General features: G+C 38.4%; 1 protein-coding gene across 5 annotated transcripts in view; it reads right to left on the reverse strand.

Moving 5' to 3' along the window:
* The window catches only part of PPP2R3A (protein phosphatase 2 regulatory subunit B''alpha), a 222,679-nt gene that overhangs the window by 153,297 nt on the left and 53,878 nt on the right, over positions 1-15,504 (reverse strand). For all 5 annotated transcript variants that reach the window (XM_030873423.3, XM_030873425.3, XM_060298583.2 and 2 more), the window contains one exon: positions 10,709-13,167. In XM_030873423.3, coding sequence (XP_030729283.1) covers positions 10,709-12,703 — 1,995 coding nt within the window. In that variant the 5' untranslated portion in view covers positions 12,704-13,167. The remainder of the gene's footprint in view (positions 1-10,708; positions 13,168-15,504) is intronic.

Here is a 15,504-nt window from a genome sequence, read left to right on the forward strand (position 1 = left end):
GGGAAAAAACTGATGACTGCAGGGGAGAAAAGGGTCAATCACTGGAGGAGTGTCCCTGGGTTGATGGGAGAGGTGGGGATCTAGAGCACAAGTATAGAGGATGGCCTTAGAAAGGTGCCCGGACTGTATATGCACAGCAACAGAAGGGAAGGGAAAGTATATAGGTACTGATATGGCTAGGTGGGTGGCTACAGGTCTCCTCGTATTGCTTCAGTTTTCTCAGTAAAATAGGAACCAAAGTAATTTGCTGAGGGCAAGGATGAAAGAGATGTTAGAGGACAGAGAAGAAGCTACAAAAGAGTCATTTGCAGAGCGGGAAAGTGAGGGAGTAGGGAAACGTAGTAGGACTGCCAGAGTGCTAAAGGCACACTGTATGCAGTCATAAATTTAACAGAAGACCACTCAGTATGGTTGTGTGATATTCTCCAGCCAAGGTCAGCTGCACAAATAAAAGCCCAGAGTAGACAGAAACACATTTAACATCAGTTGGAGTTTTCCCAGATGAGTACCACAAAATGAAGGCAAGGCATGGAAACAGAGTACATTCAGAGAGTGATTTTAATGATGAACTATGACAGTGGTTCTCAAACAAGATCATGTATGAGAATCACCTAAAGGGCTTGTTAAAGCACAGGTTGCTGGGCCTCAACCTCAGAGTTTTAATTTAGTAGGCCTGGGCCGGGGCCTAAGGATATGCATTTCTATCCAGCTCCCAGGTGATGCTAATGCTGTTAGTTGGGAACCATATTTTTAAAGCCACTGACATAAACAAAGGACCAGAGAATGAGCAGCTAAAGAAGGGCAGAGGACAAGCTCACTGGAGGAGAGATCAAAGAACTGAGAAGCCCAGGTACTGAATGCCTCATCTACTGAAAACTCACAAGAATGTTAGCAAGTAGTATTGGAAAGTACAGCCAGGAGTTAAAATCTTCAAGAAATAAGGGAAGGGACCTGGGGGTGGTAGATGACTAAAATCAAGGAGGGGTAGTGGGTGGCAAGTCTGATGACATTAGCTCAAAGTTGGGGGAGGGTAGTTTCAGAGAGGTGGGAAAAAGAATAGCCTGGAAGCTGCAATGAAACGTAAGAACATTTACTGCTTCCTCTAGATCCAGTGAGACAGGGGGTGGAGTGGGAAAGAAAAGTGCCATCATTTCACATGGCTATAGTACTCTTAGGGAGAAATAGGTTTCAGTTAGAACAAGAAGGTAAAGGGAATGTTTAGAAAAGAGTTTGATGACCTAGGACATTTTGCCAGTGGATGATCAACAGGGCATGGTGAAAGGATTTTAGGGCTGGGCTCAGAAAAGGGGATGTACACGAGTAGGGTGAGGAGGAAAGTGATGATCTGGATTCCTAGACTTCCCTGGTGACTAATGTAAACAGGGATGAAGGGCATATCAGATTAGTCCTGATGGTCTTAAGGCAGAAATGGTGAGGGGAACTGAGGACTGCTTACCAGGAGCAATCTGAGCTCTGGGAGCTCCTTTTCGCTCCTGTTCTGGAGGCTGTAGGGGGGGCTATACTTAGCAGAAGTACCTGGATATCTGGGTCTCGCATTTTACTTCTAGAGGAACATGCATAATTGGGAGCATATTTACCCCCCCCATTTTTTTGTGTACACACAGACATATCAATAACAAAAAGGGATCACATTGGTACATCTGTTTTGCAATTTACATTTTTATCTATTTATCTTGACCATTTTTCTACATTAGTACATACATATCTATCATATTCTTTTGAATACAGGTGGGGACATATCTGAGATAAGTGATGTTGATTAATTAGAACGGATGGAGATGCAAAAGGACCTGATCTCAGAAGACATTAAAGGTGGAGGGGGAACACTGGTTGAACTCATTCTGCAAATTTATATTTGCCCCTGGCCAGATCCCTTTTTACTTTTATTAATCTGCATGGTGGTTAATGAAGTAGAAGGGAGAATGGTTTCCTATTTGAGTGTTTTGATTTCTAGTCAAACATTCCCAGCACTGAACTCAAGAAACCATCAGCACCTATAAAGCTGGGGGAGAAGAAACATTTTCCCTCAATGACATGGCTGGTTCATCTTAATGAAGGCACGGATAAAAACCTAGAAAGTAAAAAGAGAAATGCTCCAGAAGAAACTTTTAATAAGGTTCCAAAAGTGTGCTTTGATACAATTTTATTTATTTACATAATTATTCTGCATTTAAATATATATATGAAATTATAGAATATAATATCTAAACTTTGAAAAAACCCGTAATGTTAGATCATTAACCTAGGAAGGCCCATTATTGCCCCTGGAATGGTATCTCAGACACATATTCCTGATCAGGGTCAGAAAAAACAAAGTGAGTGCTAGTAATAAGTGTAAATCCTTCCCACCTTAAAAGATTACCCTGACCCTCTTGGGCATCCAAAAACAAACAAACAAAAACAAACAACTGTACTGAAATTAAGTGTCCAGAAAAGTTCTTTTCCAACCTAAATCCATGGGGATGAAGATGGGACTTCTGAGAATGGGGAAAAGGAATTTTCAGGATTTAAACAAACAGCTTGTATATGGAGGTACTACACTAGGGCTTGAGGGTGCAATGGTTAATAAGGGAGCACCCTCTCCTCAAAATGCCTACAGTCTATAATCAAGAAATTTCCATCCTGCGATAAGGTAAAATGATCTACACTTTTAATGGGGTTCTCCCCTCTTGCCAGGGAAGGTGATGGGATTTTCCCCAGAACACCATAGGTTTTTAGGTGTTAAAAGCTAGAGGAATTAAGAGGCCAGAGGTCTGGGTGAGATATTTGAGTCTTGCTGAGGCACCACCCTCAAGTCCTAGAAGGGAACCTTATGTCAGGTCCTTTTGCATGCACCCTTGAGAAGCCAAGGGCCGGGAAAGAGATGGCCTTCAGGCAAGAGGGCAGAGTTTCCATTTGAGAAGGGGCAAAGCAGACAAGCAAAAATCCCTTCATCTGATTATTCATTCACTTTTTTGTTTATTCATTCAATAAATACTTATTTAACGCTACCATTTGCTAAATAAAGGCCAATAGAGGATAGTGGCTCAGGCAAAGAAACTTGAGAGGAATTCATAAATCTCTCTGCATGTGCTTACATTTCTATAGGGGTATGTTTGGGAGCCGGAGATTACAATTTTGGAGTCTGAAGTGGTAAAAGAGAAGATAAGGTACGAATTAGGTTGTGAGATAGAATGTCTGCTTAGAGTCTGACTTAAAAACTGCAGAAAAATGATGGGAGATGGGTCCCACCCATTTAACCCTTTACTTTATTAGTGTGAATTCTACTAACTTGGAATTTGAAATAATATAAGCACAGCAGCCTGATACTTCCCTTTATACTCTCTTGGAAGGGGAGTTCTGTTAAGCCCATTTCGTTTGCCCTTGATCATCAAGATTAGACTACCAGAGAGCCTGGGTTTGAGAGAAACAATGGATTTATGATCTATCCATCTAGCCTCCCTTACTGGATTCTCCTAGGACCAAAGGCTTATATTTGTAAGATAGATGGAGAAGATTAAGGTACATTTTGATGTCCTGGAACAGTATGGAAATGGTCTAAGCCAATGTGAGAAATAAACCTCTACCCTTAGTATCATTAACACTGTAATAACACCAACATTTAGGACCTTAAGTAAATTAATTGGATAAGAGTAGGGTATCCACATCCAAATGCTATTTCCTCCAGAGAAACTTCCTTGAATTCCACAAGCTGGGATCTCTCTCTCCATCCTCTGAACTCTGTAGCACTTCACTTATCTCTTTCATGGAATCCATTCTTTCTACTTTGCATCACAGTAAATAGCTCATCTCTCCTACTAGACTGTGAGCTCCACAAAGCTCATGATGTCTGATTTATCTTTATCCCCAACTGTGTGCTGTACACAGTACATGTTTAAGCTATTTAGAAACTATCTTTTTAAAAGCATTTTAAAGCATTTTAGCAACCTCCATTTTGCATACCAATAATGTATTAACTATGTTAAAATAAACTTCTAGGCTCAAGATGGAGCTGCTTCTGCCATGTCATCAAACCAAAACTTGGATAACTTATGTGTCCCTGTAAATGGTCCACTTGACCAAAAATGTTGTATATTCAGTCAGCTAATCCCCAAATGCCAAGCCAACTGTGGGCCTTCTCACCCCAAACAAGGTTGACTATGGGGCCCCAGCCAATCAGATATTTGCCTCTTCCTTTTTCTTCATTTTTTATCCTGTAAAAGCTTCTTGCCTTCCACTCCATTTTGCCACTCTCCAAAAGGAGATTCTACTTCATGAAGTGTTAAATAAAGCCTGTTTGATCACCTAAATTGTCTTCTTTAATCATTTTTAACAACTATGAATGATCTTTACCACATTATTAAGATAGATCCAGCTAAAGTTCACACCTGGCAATACTCTGATAATAGTTTTACTCTATAATTTTGAAATTAATAGTTTTAAAAAATTAAACATTAAAATTTTAATTTGTACTTTCTAGTAATTCAGACAGGTTTCCCCCTCAATTAGTGAAATTTGTAAGGTTTCACTAGACTTAAATATTATAGTATAGCTTAAAAAAAAATCTTCCTCTTTCATTGAAGAATTCTTCCCCCTGCCCTCCACTCTTTCCATTGAGACAAGCAGTAATGGAAATTTCCCCCGGCTTTGTTTTTACTAAAATTAAGTAAAAGTAAATAATTTTCAGGGGAGGCTAGGGTTTATTATTTTAATCTGTGAATAATAGCCAACAGGTTATTGCCCCATAAGGCTAAAAACAGACCAGAAACGACTGTAATACCATCTGCTGGAGGTAATAAAACATGGAATTAAAATATCATTTATTACGTGAACTTCCAAAGCAGTACAATTTTTCTCAGTGTTTAAAAAATTTTTTAATGTCCCATGTCAAAACATGTCCTAAGTAATTCACCCATTTGTTATTATGAAACCCTTTGAAACCTCAGCCACACCTCCTTTCTCTCCTCTACAAGCTGTTCTTTTTATTTTTAAATTGAAGTATAGTTGATTTACAATATTATATTAGTTTCAGGTATACAACATAGTGATTTGTATTTTTATAGATTATACTCCATTTAGTTATTATAAAATATTGGCTACATTCCCGATGCTGTACAATATATCCTTGTAGCTTCTTTATTTTCTCCTTAGTAGTTTGTACCTCTTAACCCCCTTCCCCTATCTTGCTCTATCTCCCACCCCTCCACCCACTGGTAACCACTAGTTTGTTCTCTATATCTGTGAGTCTGTTTCGTTATATTCATTCATTTGCTTTAATTTTGTAGATTCTACATATAAGTGAAAACATACTGTTCTCTTCTGTTTAACTCATTTCAGACCCATCTGAATAACATCTCAGCTATTCTAGGACCTACAGGATTGTTTCCTGTCACTTAGAGTCTTTGTGAAAAATGTATGTACACAGGCAAACACTCATTTGTTGACCAATGATATAGATAACTTGACACAGTGAGAGACTTCATGAGCAAAGAAAGGAAAAAAGAACAGGCAATAAGACAGGGGATGAAAACGAATCTGTTTTGCCACATAGCACAGGGAGTTCAGCTCGGTGCTTTGTGACCACCTAGAGGGGTGGGATAGGGAAGGTGGGAGGGAGATGCAAGAGAGAAGGGATATGTGGATATATGTGTATGTATAGCTGATTCACTTTTTTATACAGCAGAAACGAACACAACATTGTAAAGCAATTATACTCCAATAAAGATGTTAAAAAAAAAGGAATCTACCTTAAGTGGAAAAGTCAGAGATAGGTAGTGACTGGAGAGGAAAGGGGAGAAAGCTGTGTAGATCAGAACCCATGATGAAGGATTCTGAAACTCTGGGCTTACTTACTTTTCTGTTTCTACTGGTACACTGTTCTACTGCCATCCATCATTGGTAGTTTTTGCTATTGATATTTAATGATGTTTCCAAGATTTCCAATGTCTTTAACAAAATATCACACTGAACCTTATCAAAAGTCTGTTTTGCTGATCTACAATGAAATAATATCTAGACTAAGAATTAGCAAACATTTTCTGTAAACGGGCAGATTGTAAATATATTAGGCTTTAAGGTCTCTGTTGTAACTACTCAGCTTAGTAGGCAGAGCACAAGAGCAGTCATAGACCATATGTAAGTGAAGGACTGTAGCTGTGTTCCAATAAAACTATTTACAAACACAGGTGGCAGGTCCCATTTGGTCCATGGGCCACAGGTTGCTGACCCCTGATTTAGACCAATATCCTCTTTATCAATCTCTCAACATCCTCCTAGTATTTTCTATTTGACTCCCTCTCCCAATATAGGTTTGAATAGTATTTCTGGACAACAAATACTGTTCCTTGTGAGAAATTATTTTGAAATACATATGTATTAAAATATTAATTATATATAATATTGTCAAGTCAATCTTTCTTCTCAGGGATAATCATCAATGTCATATAAAAGCAATTCCTACATGCCCCTTACGTAAGTCTTTTACTTGAAATGTTTTGAACTACTGGAAAATTTCTGACTGTCCAAAATGTTGAAAAAATAAAAGCCTTAATTTATTATTCTTTAAAAAATTATTATTCTTAAAAAACTGTACTTGTGGGGCTCCTCTGCTTTAAAGTCTTCTTTAGCTCCTCACTCCCCTAGAACAAATTCTTTTTTAAAAAATTGAAGTATAGTTGCTGTACAATATTATGTAAGTTACAGGTGTATGATATAGTAATTCACAATTTTTAAAGGTTATACTCCATTTATAGTTATTATAAAATATTGGCTATATTCCCCGTGTTGTACAATATATCCTTGTAGCTTATTTTATACCTAGTAGTTTATACCTCTTACTCCCCCAACCCTATATTGCCCCTCCCCGCTTCCCTCTCCCCACTGGCAACCACTAGTTTGTTCTCTATATCTGTGAGTCTGCTTCTTTTTTTTTTTTTTTTTTTGGGTGGTACGCAGGCCTCTCACTGCTGTGGCCTCTCCCGTTGCGGAGCACAGGCTCCGGACGCGCAGGCTCAGCGGCCATGGCTCACAGGCCCAGCCGCTCCACGGCATGTGGGATCCTCCCGGACTGGGGTACGAACCCGCGTCCCCTGCATCGGCAGGCGGACCCCCAACCACCGCGCCACCAGGGAGGCCCAGAGTCTGCTTCTTTTTTGTAGGACAAACTATTTAGCATAGCATACAAGGAAGGTCATTCGTAAGCTGGCCCTAACCTACCTCTCTGATTTTATTTTCTGCTACTTTCTGTTCATTTTTTTTATACAAGAATAAAAACATGACCAACAATACTGTATAAAAACTTGCAGGATGGGACTTCCCTGGTGGTGCAGTGGTTAAGAATCCACCTGCCAATGCAGGGGACACAGGTTCGAGCCTGGTCCAGGAAGATCCCACATGCCACGAGGCAACTAATCCTGTGTGCCACAACTATTGAGCCCACGCTCCACAAGAGAAGCCACCACAATGAGAAGCCCGCGCACTGCAATGAAGAGTAGCCCCCGTTCACTGCAACTAGAGAAAGCCCGCGCGCAGCAACGAAGACCCAATGCAGCCAAAAATAAATAAATAAAATTTAAAAAACGTTTTAAAAAAAAAGCTTGCAGGAGATAAATATTGACACTTCAGGAAGTGGTTACTTCTGGAAAGGGGAGAGAATACTGGGGAGGGGAGCCCTAGGGATTTCAACTATATCTGAGATGACCTTTTATTAAACGATGATGATAATATTAATGAAAATATTAAGTAAAACAAAGATCTGAAACAAAGCTATGGCAAAACATTAAGATTTGACAAAGCTAAGTGGTGAGTAATAAGAATGCTTTTTCTACCATTCACAATACTTTTCTATTTGTTTAAAATAGAGGTTGAAAAACTACAGTCTGTGGGCCAAATCTGGCCCACTGCCTATTTTTTAAGACTTGGAGCTAAGAATGGTTTTATATTATTAAAAGGTTGTTTAAACAAACAAACAACAAAGAAGACTATGTGACAGAGAACTTGTGACCTGCAAAGCCTAAGATATTTACTATTTGGCCCTTTATAGAAAACGTTTGCCATCTCCTGATTTAAAATATTTCATAAGAAGAAAAGAAAGATAAAAAAAATGAAAAGGTAGGAGGCAAGGAAGAATAGTTTTGTTTTCTTGCATTAAGTACATTCCTGAATTAAACATTTTATATTACCTGTTTCTTTAAATTAGCTTTTCATGAATTACTTTTTCAACTTTCATTAAGAAGAAATCTCAATATCTCAATAAAGAAATAAAAATTATAATGGCGATGGATGGTAATAAGACTTATTGTGGTGATTATTTCAGTGTATACAAATATCAAGTTGTTATGTTGTACACCTGAAACTAATATAATGTTATAAGTCAATTATACCTCAATTAAAAAAATTATGTACCTCTGGGGGGAAAAAAAGAAGAAATCTCATCAAATTTTATTCTATGATATTGGAACTTATTTAAAAGACCTATGGGAGAGTCTTTTAATATGATTTTGACTTCAGTCCATACTTGTCAAAAAACTGGGGAGCTCATTAGAGGCCATTGTGTCATTTTCAGGTAGCTGTACGTAGATTGGAGACCCACTTATGAGCTGTCAACCAGGGACACAGGAGAGATGCTGCACAGGACCTATTCTTGGCTTCAAGTTCACATTTTCTGCTTTCTGTAGCCCACCTCTCCTAGAATAATTTTGTCTCCTTTTTTCTCAGAAGATAATGGGGCGAGAGGGTTAAATAAAATTCAAAACACTATATTACAGTAAGAGTTTCTGGCTAGAGTGGCTGTGAGACATTGGAATATGTCATCAGAGAAAGTAGACTCTGTTTTTTTTAATGGGGAAATAGTGAGAAAATACATCTAAATATCTTGGCATGGCTCAGATCACAAATACTGTTAGATCTTCTGTTATTACCATTTTGAGGTTGCTATATAGGCATTTTCTTTTCTTTATAAAATATTAAGCACATCAGAATTGCTTATGTACATGAAAGGATTTTTTTCTTATTTTTATAATTAATTTCCATAGTTCCTCCCCCCAGCACTGACTCACATTAACTAAAGATATTACCATCTGTGAATCAATGAATGAGGAGGCTCACACAGAGACTTCACAGAAATGCTCAGTGAACACTTGAGGATCTTTAGACCTAAATTATTTAATAACCTTAAGTAGTTATTGTTTTAAACTTTAGTGTCACTAGTAACTAAAAATGTGCACAGGAGAACAACAGCCACAAAACAAATACGAGGTAAAATTTATTCTGATCACAATATGCATTTTTTCCTGTTCCAATGAAAACATTAATGCTAAAATAATAAGTAACTTGTTTTTTAACTTGGCCATATTTATGCCATCTCTAATATCCATTTGTTTTTTAAATTTACTACATTAAAGATATACAACATGGCATAAAATAATATGACAAAATACTTACAATCCATCACCAGATTATGAAATAGAACATTACTAATTTTACTGAGGCCCTGGACACCCTTCCTCAGTTCCATCTCTCTTCCTTCCTCTAGGGATTAATCATTGTTCTGAATACTGTATTTGATGTATCCGTGTATTTATTCATACTTTTTGGACAAATGTAAATATCTCTAAATAATTCATATCATTATTTTACAACTTGCTTTGGCTTCATGTCTGAATTCATACATGTTGGCATGTATGGTATATTCATATGGTAGAGACAGTGCTCACCAAATATTTTATGTGCTCCCCTATGACTCTTAGACTTCAGGTTGGAATCACTGGATTGTGAGCAGATGGGAAGTGTGTCATGTGTGGGACAAGGCAGTTAAAAGCTCCATCCCTTTCTTCGCCTCCCTTGGTGAACTCACAGGCCACATATTCCAGATGGGGCAATGGGGCAGCTGTAGGGACATGGAGCATCTATCAGCCTGGGTCCCTGAGTGAGGTGGAGCAGAGCCTCTTACCAACTGCGTTGGACATGGAAAATGAACAAAAATAATCCTGTTGTGCTAAGACACACACACATACCTACAAATGGGCAGATAACTCCCTTTCTGGGATTATTCAAAAACAGTGCTATCAGTAGCAGGGTAGATTCAAAGCCTTTTGAAAATACTTCTACCCTATGACTGTAGATGGATATTTATTCCCACTTGCATGATGAAGGAAATCTCACATCCTCTAGTCTTTACCTTCTTTGAAGACCTACTGCACTAACAAAACTTTCAGAGACATGCTTACATGTTCACATACTGTTTCTGGTATGTTAGCTTTGTTTCCCCAACTAGATTTTAACTTCTATACTGGCTTGCACTCTACACAGCATTCAGTAATAAGTGGCCTACTGGTTGACTGAGGGTAAGAACTAATATTAAATGCCTACTTTGTGTAAGGCACCTTGCTTGTTCTTCACATAAGTTATCTTGATCGTTATTATTTCCATTATATAGATGAGAATATTAAGGCTAAGTAACTTTCCTTTGGTCACAGAGCTAGGAAGATGATAAAGGATGTGGGGAAGGCAACTAAAACTAGTCTGACTGACTCTAAAGATTTTGCTTTTTGGCTTTCTCCACTGAACTTAGTGAGACCGTGCCTAGTGCAGGGCAGGAGCTTTAGGAGAACATAAAATGAGTAACAAAAAAAGTTTCTGTTTATAAATTTTGCAAACATTAGAACATTTCTTTGGCGACATCTCAGAACTGAAGATTGTCGGGTCTTACCTTGATCACCTCTGGGGTCTGCTGAATCAAAACCACTGAGGTAGTGTCATTGGCTTTATCACCAACAGAACTTCTACAGACTGATAAACTGGCCTGCGAGGAAGTTGTCAAGGTTTCTTGTAGAATTTGCATCATCTCTTTTTCTTGTGATAGGTTCCCTCTGCCTGATTTGCATTCAACCAGTTCTTGAGCAAAGTCTTCAATGCTTTCTAGAATTCGCAGTAAGAGGGCTCGATCCTCTTCCTCTATTTTGTGTCCATTGGTTTCAATAATCCTTGTTAGGCAGGAAGGTGAGACTTTTTCCGTGGGTGAAGAGACTTTAGATTCAGGCTCAAGATCTACAGGGAGGTGACCAGTCAACTGACTATGACTATTTAGAGAGACAGAGCTTTTACCTTTGGCAAGTGGCTCTCTTAGAGAGGTCTCCATTTTCTGTGAGAAAGATTCCAAATCCATTAACAATTTATCTATCTCTTCCTGACTGTTAGGATTCATAAAATCTCTGTGGTTTCCCTCTTCAACTTTAGGAACTTTTGATTTAAGACCTTCCTCAGGTAGATTAACAACTGATTTCTCAAATATCTTACCAATTTCATTTTGCATTGAGGCAGGGCATTTTTTAAGATGAGTACCACGAACTGGTAATTCTGCTCTATCTTCATTTACCTTTAACAACTCCTGACTGGGTCCATTTTCTGTCCTCTGTCCTTTATCTAATGTTTTCTTTCCATCTGACTCTTCCTCAATATAAAGGGTTTCCACTAGATTACCAGAAGAAACATTTTCTAAAGCGTTCATGGTTAATGACTGTGATTGAAGCTGGACATTTTTTAGAGGTCTGGGATCACTTATCTCTAAATTACACAAGGAATTTGTAGAGTTGTTTGGAATGGATTTTACAGTGTCTGTTTTCCTAGAACTGTGCTTGTCATCTTGCAGTTCTATAGTTTGAAAGTGTCCAGAGTCAGGGGCTGAGAGCTGGACAACATCCTCATACTTAGGGGGCTGTTCAGTGCCAAATACTGGGGAGAAGGGAGTCAGTTGTAAACTAGGCATATTACTGACCAGTTCTGTTAAATCTATAGCCTCATTATTCCCAGACTGCATGAATTCAAATGGTAGCTTTTTCAGATAGGATGCTAACCTGGTCATTACATTCATATAGACAGTTTCAGAGCTAGAAATTGCATCATTACCATTTCCTTCACTGATGCTACTCCCTGACTTTTTCTTTATACATTGTTTTATGATGTCTGTGCATTTTTTCAAATCCTCAGAGCATTTTAGCAAGATGTCTAAGCACATCTTTATGTCTGTTCCAGAAGAAAAATTATCTATTTTATGTTTTTCCAAAATCTGAGTAACCAGGTCTTCTTCAGAGAAGTTGTGAAGAAGCAATGAAGTCAGGTTCGTATCGAGTGAGTTTCTATGGGACAAAGATTTTTCCTCGACTGAGGAACTCCGGAGTAAACCAAAGGATGGGGAGTTCCCATCATGGTTATAATGGCCACAGAGCAAGTCAAAATCAACTGACCTCCTGTTAAATGAGTCAGACTTAACTTTCCTTCCCTTTCTGTAAGCTGCGTGGTTAGAGTTTTTGAGTTTTTCAAGGGAAAATTCTTTTATTTTCCCACTGGCAAAACTGATTGCTTCTCCTGCAATGTCCTTTAAGTTACAGGTGTTCTGAAATGTAGATCCTTTCCTGACCCTGGGTATGCCTGTGAGGGCCTGATGGGGATAGTCACCTTCAGCTGAGGAAAACCCATTTTCATGGGGTAGAAACAGAGAGTCCAGATCTGCATCTCTGAACTGAGACACAGGGATGTGTAAGAGGTCTGCACAAACACTATGATGGACCACAATGCAGTCAACTCCATGGGTGAAGGTGTGGCAGGTTCCAGTGCAATAATGTACAGCTTGCTCAAAACGTCGGTCTATCACCACACTGCTGTAGTGGTTCACAGTACTAACCACAAGTCTGTAAGTTGCTGCCATAATATCAAATCCACTTAGTGGTGGGGCATGGAATTTTCTAGAACTTGTTTCAAGTAAATTCTCCTAAAAGACACTCAGCTGAAAATATATTTGATGACAATGTTCAGTGGTTTCTTGCAAATGTAATGACCTTTCCCACAAAGGGAAATCATCAAAATTTGAGGTTTGGTAACTGTCAGGATACAGTAGCCGTTGCACATGTGTGCTCTTATTAACAAGTCTAATAATTTAATAACTGTGCCTTCTAGTTTAATTTAGTAATATCATGACACTATAGGATTATTTTTAGGAATAAATTTTAAGAAGATTAAAGAATATTCTCTTTTAGTTCTTCAGCAGTTCTATGATGCAGACATTTATGGTCATAAATATACATGAATCTCAGTTGGTAGTATAGAAGTATTGTGATAACTGAGTCCTCCAAAGGTTTAAATGATCCATTTTTCTGTGAATGACAGGAAAACCTATAATGAAAAAAGAAAATAATTAAAAGGGAATATGATCTCTTAATACTGAGAGAACCTTTTATTTCCTCTCCCTTTGCATCCCATATGCAGTTAATCACCTCATTCTTTGCCACATCACTGACGGCTTATCTTTGATTCATGCCTTTGCTTCATATACTCCTTACTAACCTAGAGTAGTGATACCTCAACTCTGCCTTGTTACAACTGCCTCTCAATTGGTATTTCTTATCCTACCCTCCTTGCTATCTTACATGACACTAATTAGCCTGGATTTAGAGAGCTTTCACACCTCTCATAGTTCAAGAATTCACATTACTGATCTCTATCAGGCATCATGGCAGGCCTAGCTCCTTTGACTCATTTTCAACACTTTTAACATCTATTCGTCACCTATAGCCTTATTTTCTGCTACTGACCTGCATCAACATTTTGCTTCCATCAACCTAGTTTTCTTTTTTTTCCTTTTAATTTTTATTGGAGTATAGTTGCTTTACAATGTTGAGTTAGTTTCTACTGTACAGCAAGGTAAATCAGCTAGATGTATACATATATCCCCTCTTTTTTGGATTTCCTTCCTGTTTAGGTCACCACAGAGCACTGAGTAGAGTTCCCTGAGCTATACAGTAGGTTCTCATTAGTTATCTATTTTATACATAGTATCAATAGTGTATATACGTCAATCCCAATCTCCCAATTCATCCCACTCCCCTCCTTTCCCCCTTGGTATCTGTACATTGGTTCTCTATGTGTCTCTATTTCTGCTTTGCAAATAAGATCATTTATACCATTTTTCTAGATTCCACATATATGCGTTAATATACGATATTTGTTTTTCTCTTTCTGACTTACTTCACTCTATATGACAGTCTTTAGGTCCATCCACGTCTCTACAAATAACCCAATTTTGTTCCTTTTTATGGCTGAGTAATATTCCATTATATACATTTACCACATCTTCCTTATCCATTCCTCTGCTGATAGGTTGCTTCCATGTCTTGGCTATTGTAAATAGTGCTGCAATAAACACTGGGGTGCATGTATCTTTTCAAATTATAGTTTTCTCTGGATATATGCCCAGGAGTGGGATTGTAGGATCATATGGTAGTTCTATTTTTAGTTTTTTAAGGAACCTCCATACTGTTCTCCATAGTGACTATACCAATCTACACTCCCACCAACCGTGCAAGTGGGTTCCCTTTTCTCCACAACCTCTCCAGCATTTATTGTTTGTAGAATTTTTGATGATGGCCATTCTGACTGGTGTGAGGTGACACCTCACTGCAGTTTTGATTTGCATTTATCTAATAATTAGTGATGTTGAGCATTTCATCTGTTTGTTGGCCATTTGTATGTCTTCTTTGGTGAAATGTCTGTTTAGGTCTTGCACCCATTTTGTGATTGGGTTGTGTTTTTTTGATATTGAGCTGTATGAGCTGTTTGTATATTTTGGAGATTAATCCTTTGTCAGTTGCTTCATTTCCAAATATTTTCTCCCATTCTGAGGGTTGCTTTTCATCTTGTTTATGGTTTCCTTTGCTGTGCAAAAGCTTTGAGGTTTCATTAGGTCCCATTTGTTTATTTTTGGTTTTATTTTTATTACTCTAGGAGGTGGGTCAAGAAAGATCTTGTTGTGATTTATGTCAAAGAGTGTTCTGCCTATTTTTTTTTTTTTTTTTTTTTGTGGCACACGGGCCTCCCACTGCTGTGGCCTCTCCCATTGAGGAGCACAGGCTCCGGGCATGCAGGCTCACCGGCCATGGCTCACGGGCCCAGCTGCTCCGCGGCATGTGGGATCTTCCCGGACCGGGGCACGATCCCGCGTCCCCTGCATCGGCAGGCGGACTCTCAACCACTGCGCCACCAGGGAAGTCCCTATGTTTTCCTCTAAGAGTTTTATAGTGTCTGGCCTTATGTTCAGGTGTTTGATCCATTTTGAGTTTATTAAAGATGGCCAACACATAGTGCTTGTTCTTGATTGTACAACTTCCTCTATACTTGGAAATTATTACACTACCATCATCTCTTTTCTTACTCTCTGAGAGAGAGAGAGAAAAACAACCTTTATTACTGCTCTTGATCTCATCCTCTCAGAGCCTGCTACATGCAGACCTCTCTCTCTCGTCATCAATGGATAGAATTTAACATTCTCTTACTTAAAAAAAAAAAAAAAGGCTTTTAAACCATGCTGTAAGTTGACGTCCAAAAAGGTTCAATCAACTTCCGCCTAGTAGTTCTATCCATTATTGAAAGTGGGGCTACTGAAGTCTCCAAATATTATTGTTGAGTTTTCTATTGCTCCCTTAATTTGTTTTGCTTTCTGTATTTTGATACTGT

The sequence above is a fragment of the Globicephala melas genome, chromosome 4 (genome assembly GCF_963455315.2).
Source record: "Globicephala melas chromosome 4, mGloMel1.2, whole genome shotgun sequence".
Classification (NCBI taxonomy): Eukaryota; Metazoa; Chordata; class Mammalia; order Artiodactyla; family Delphinidae; genus Globicephala; species Globicephala melas.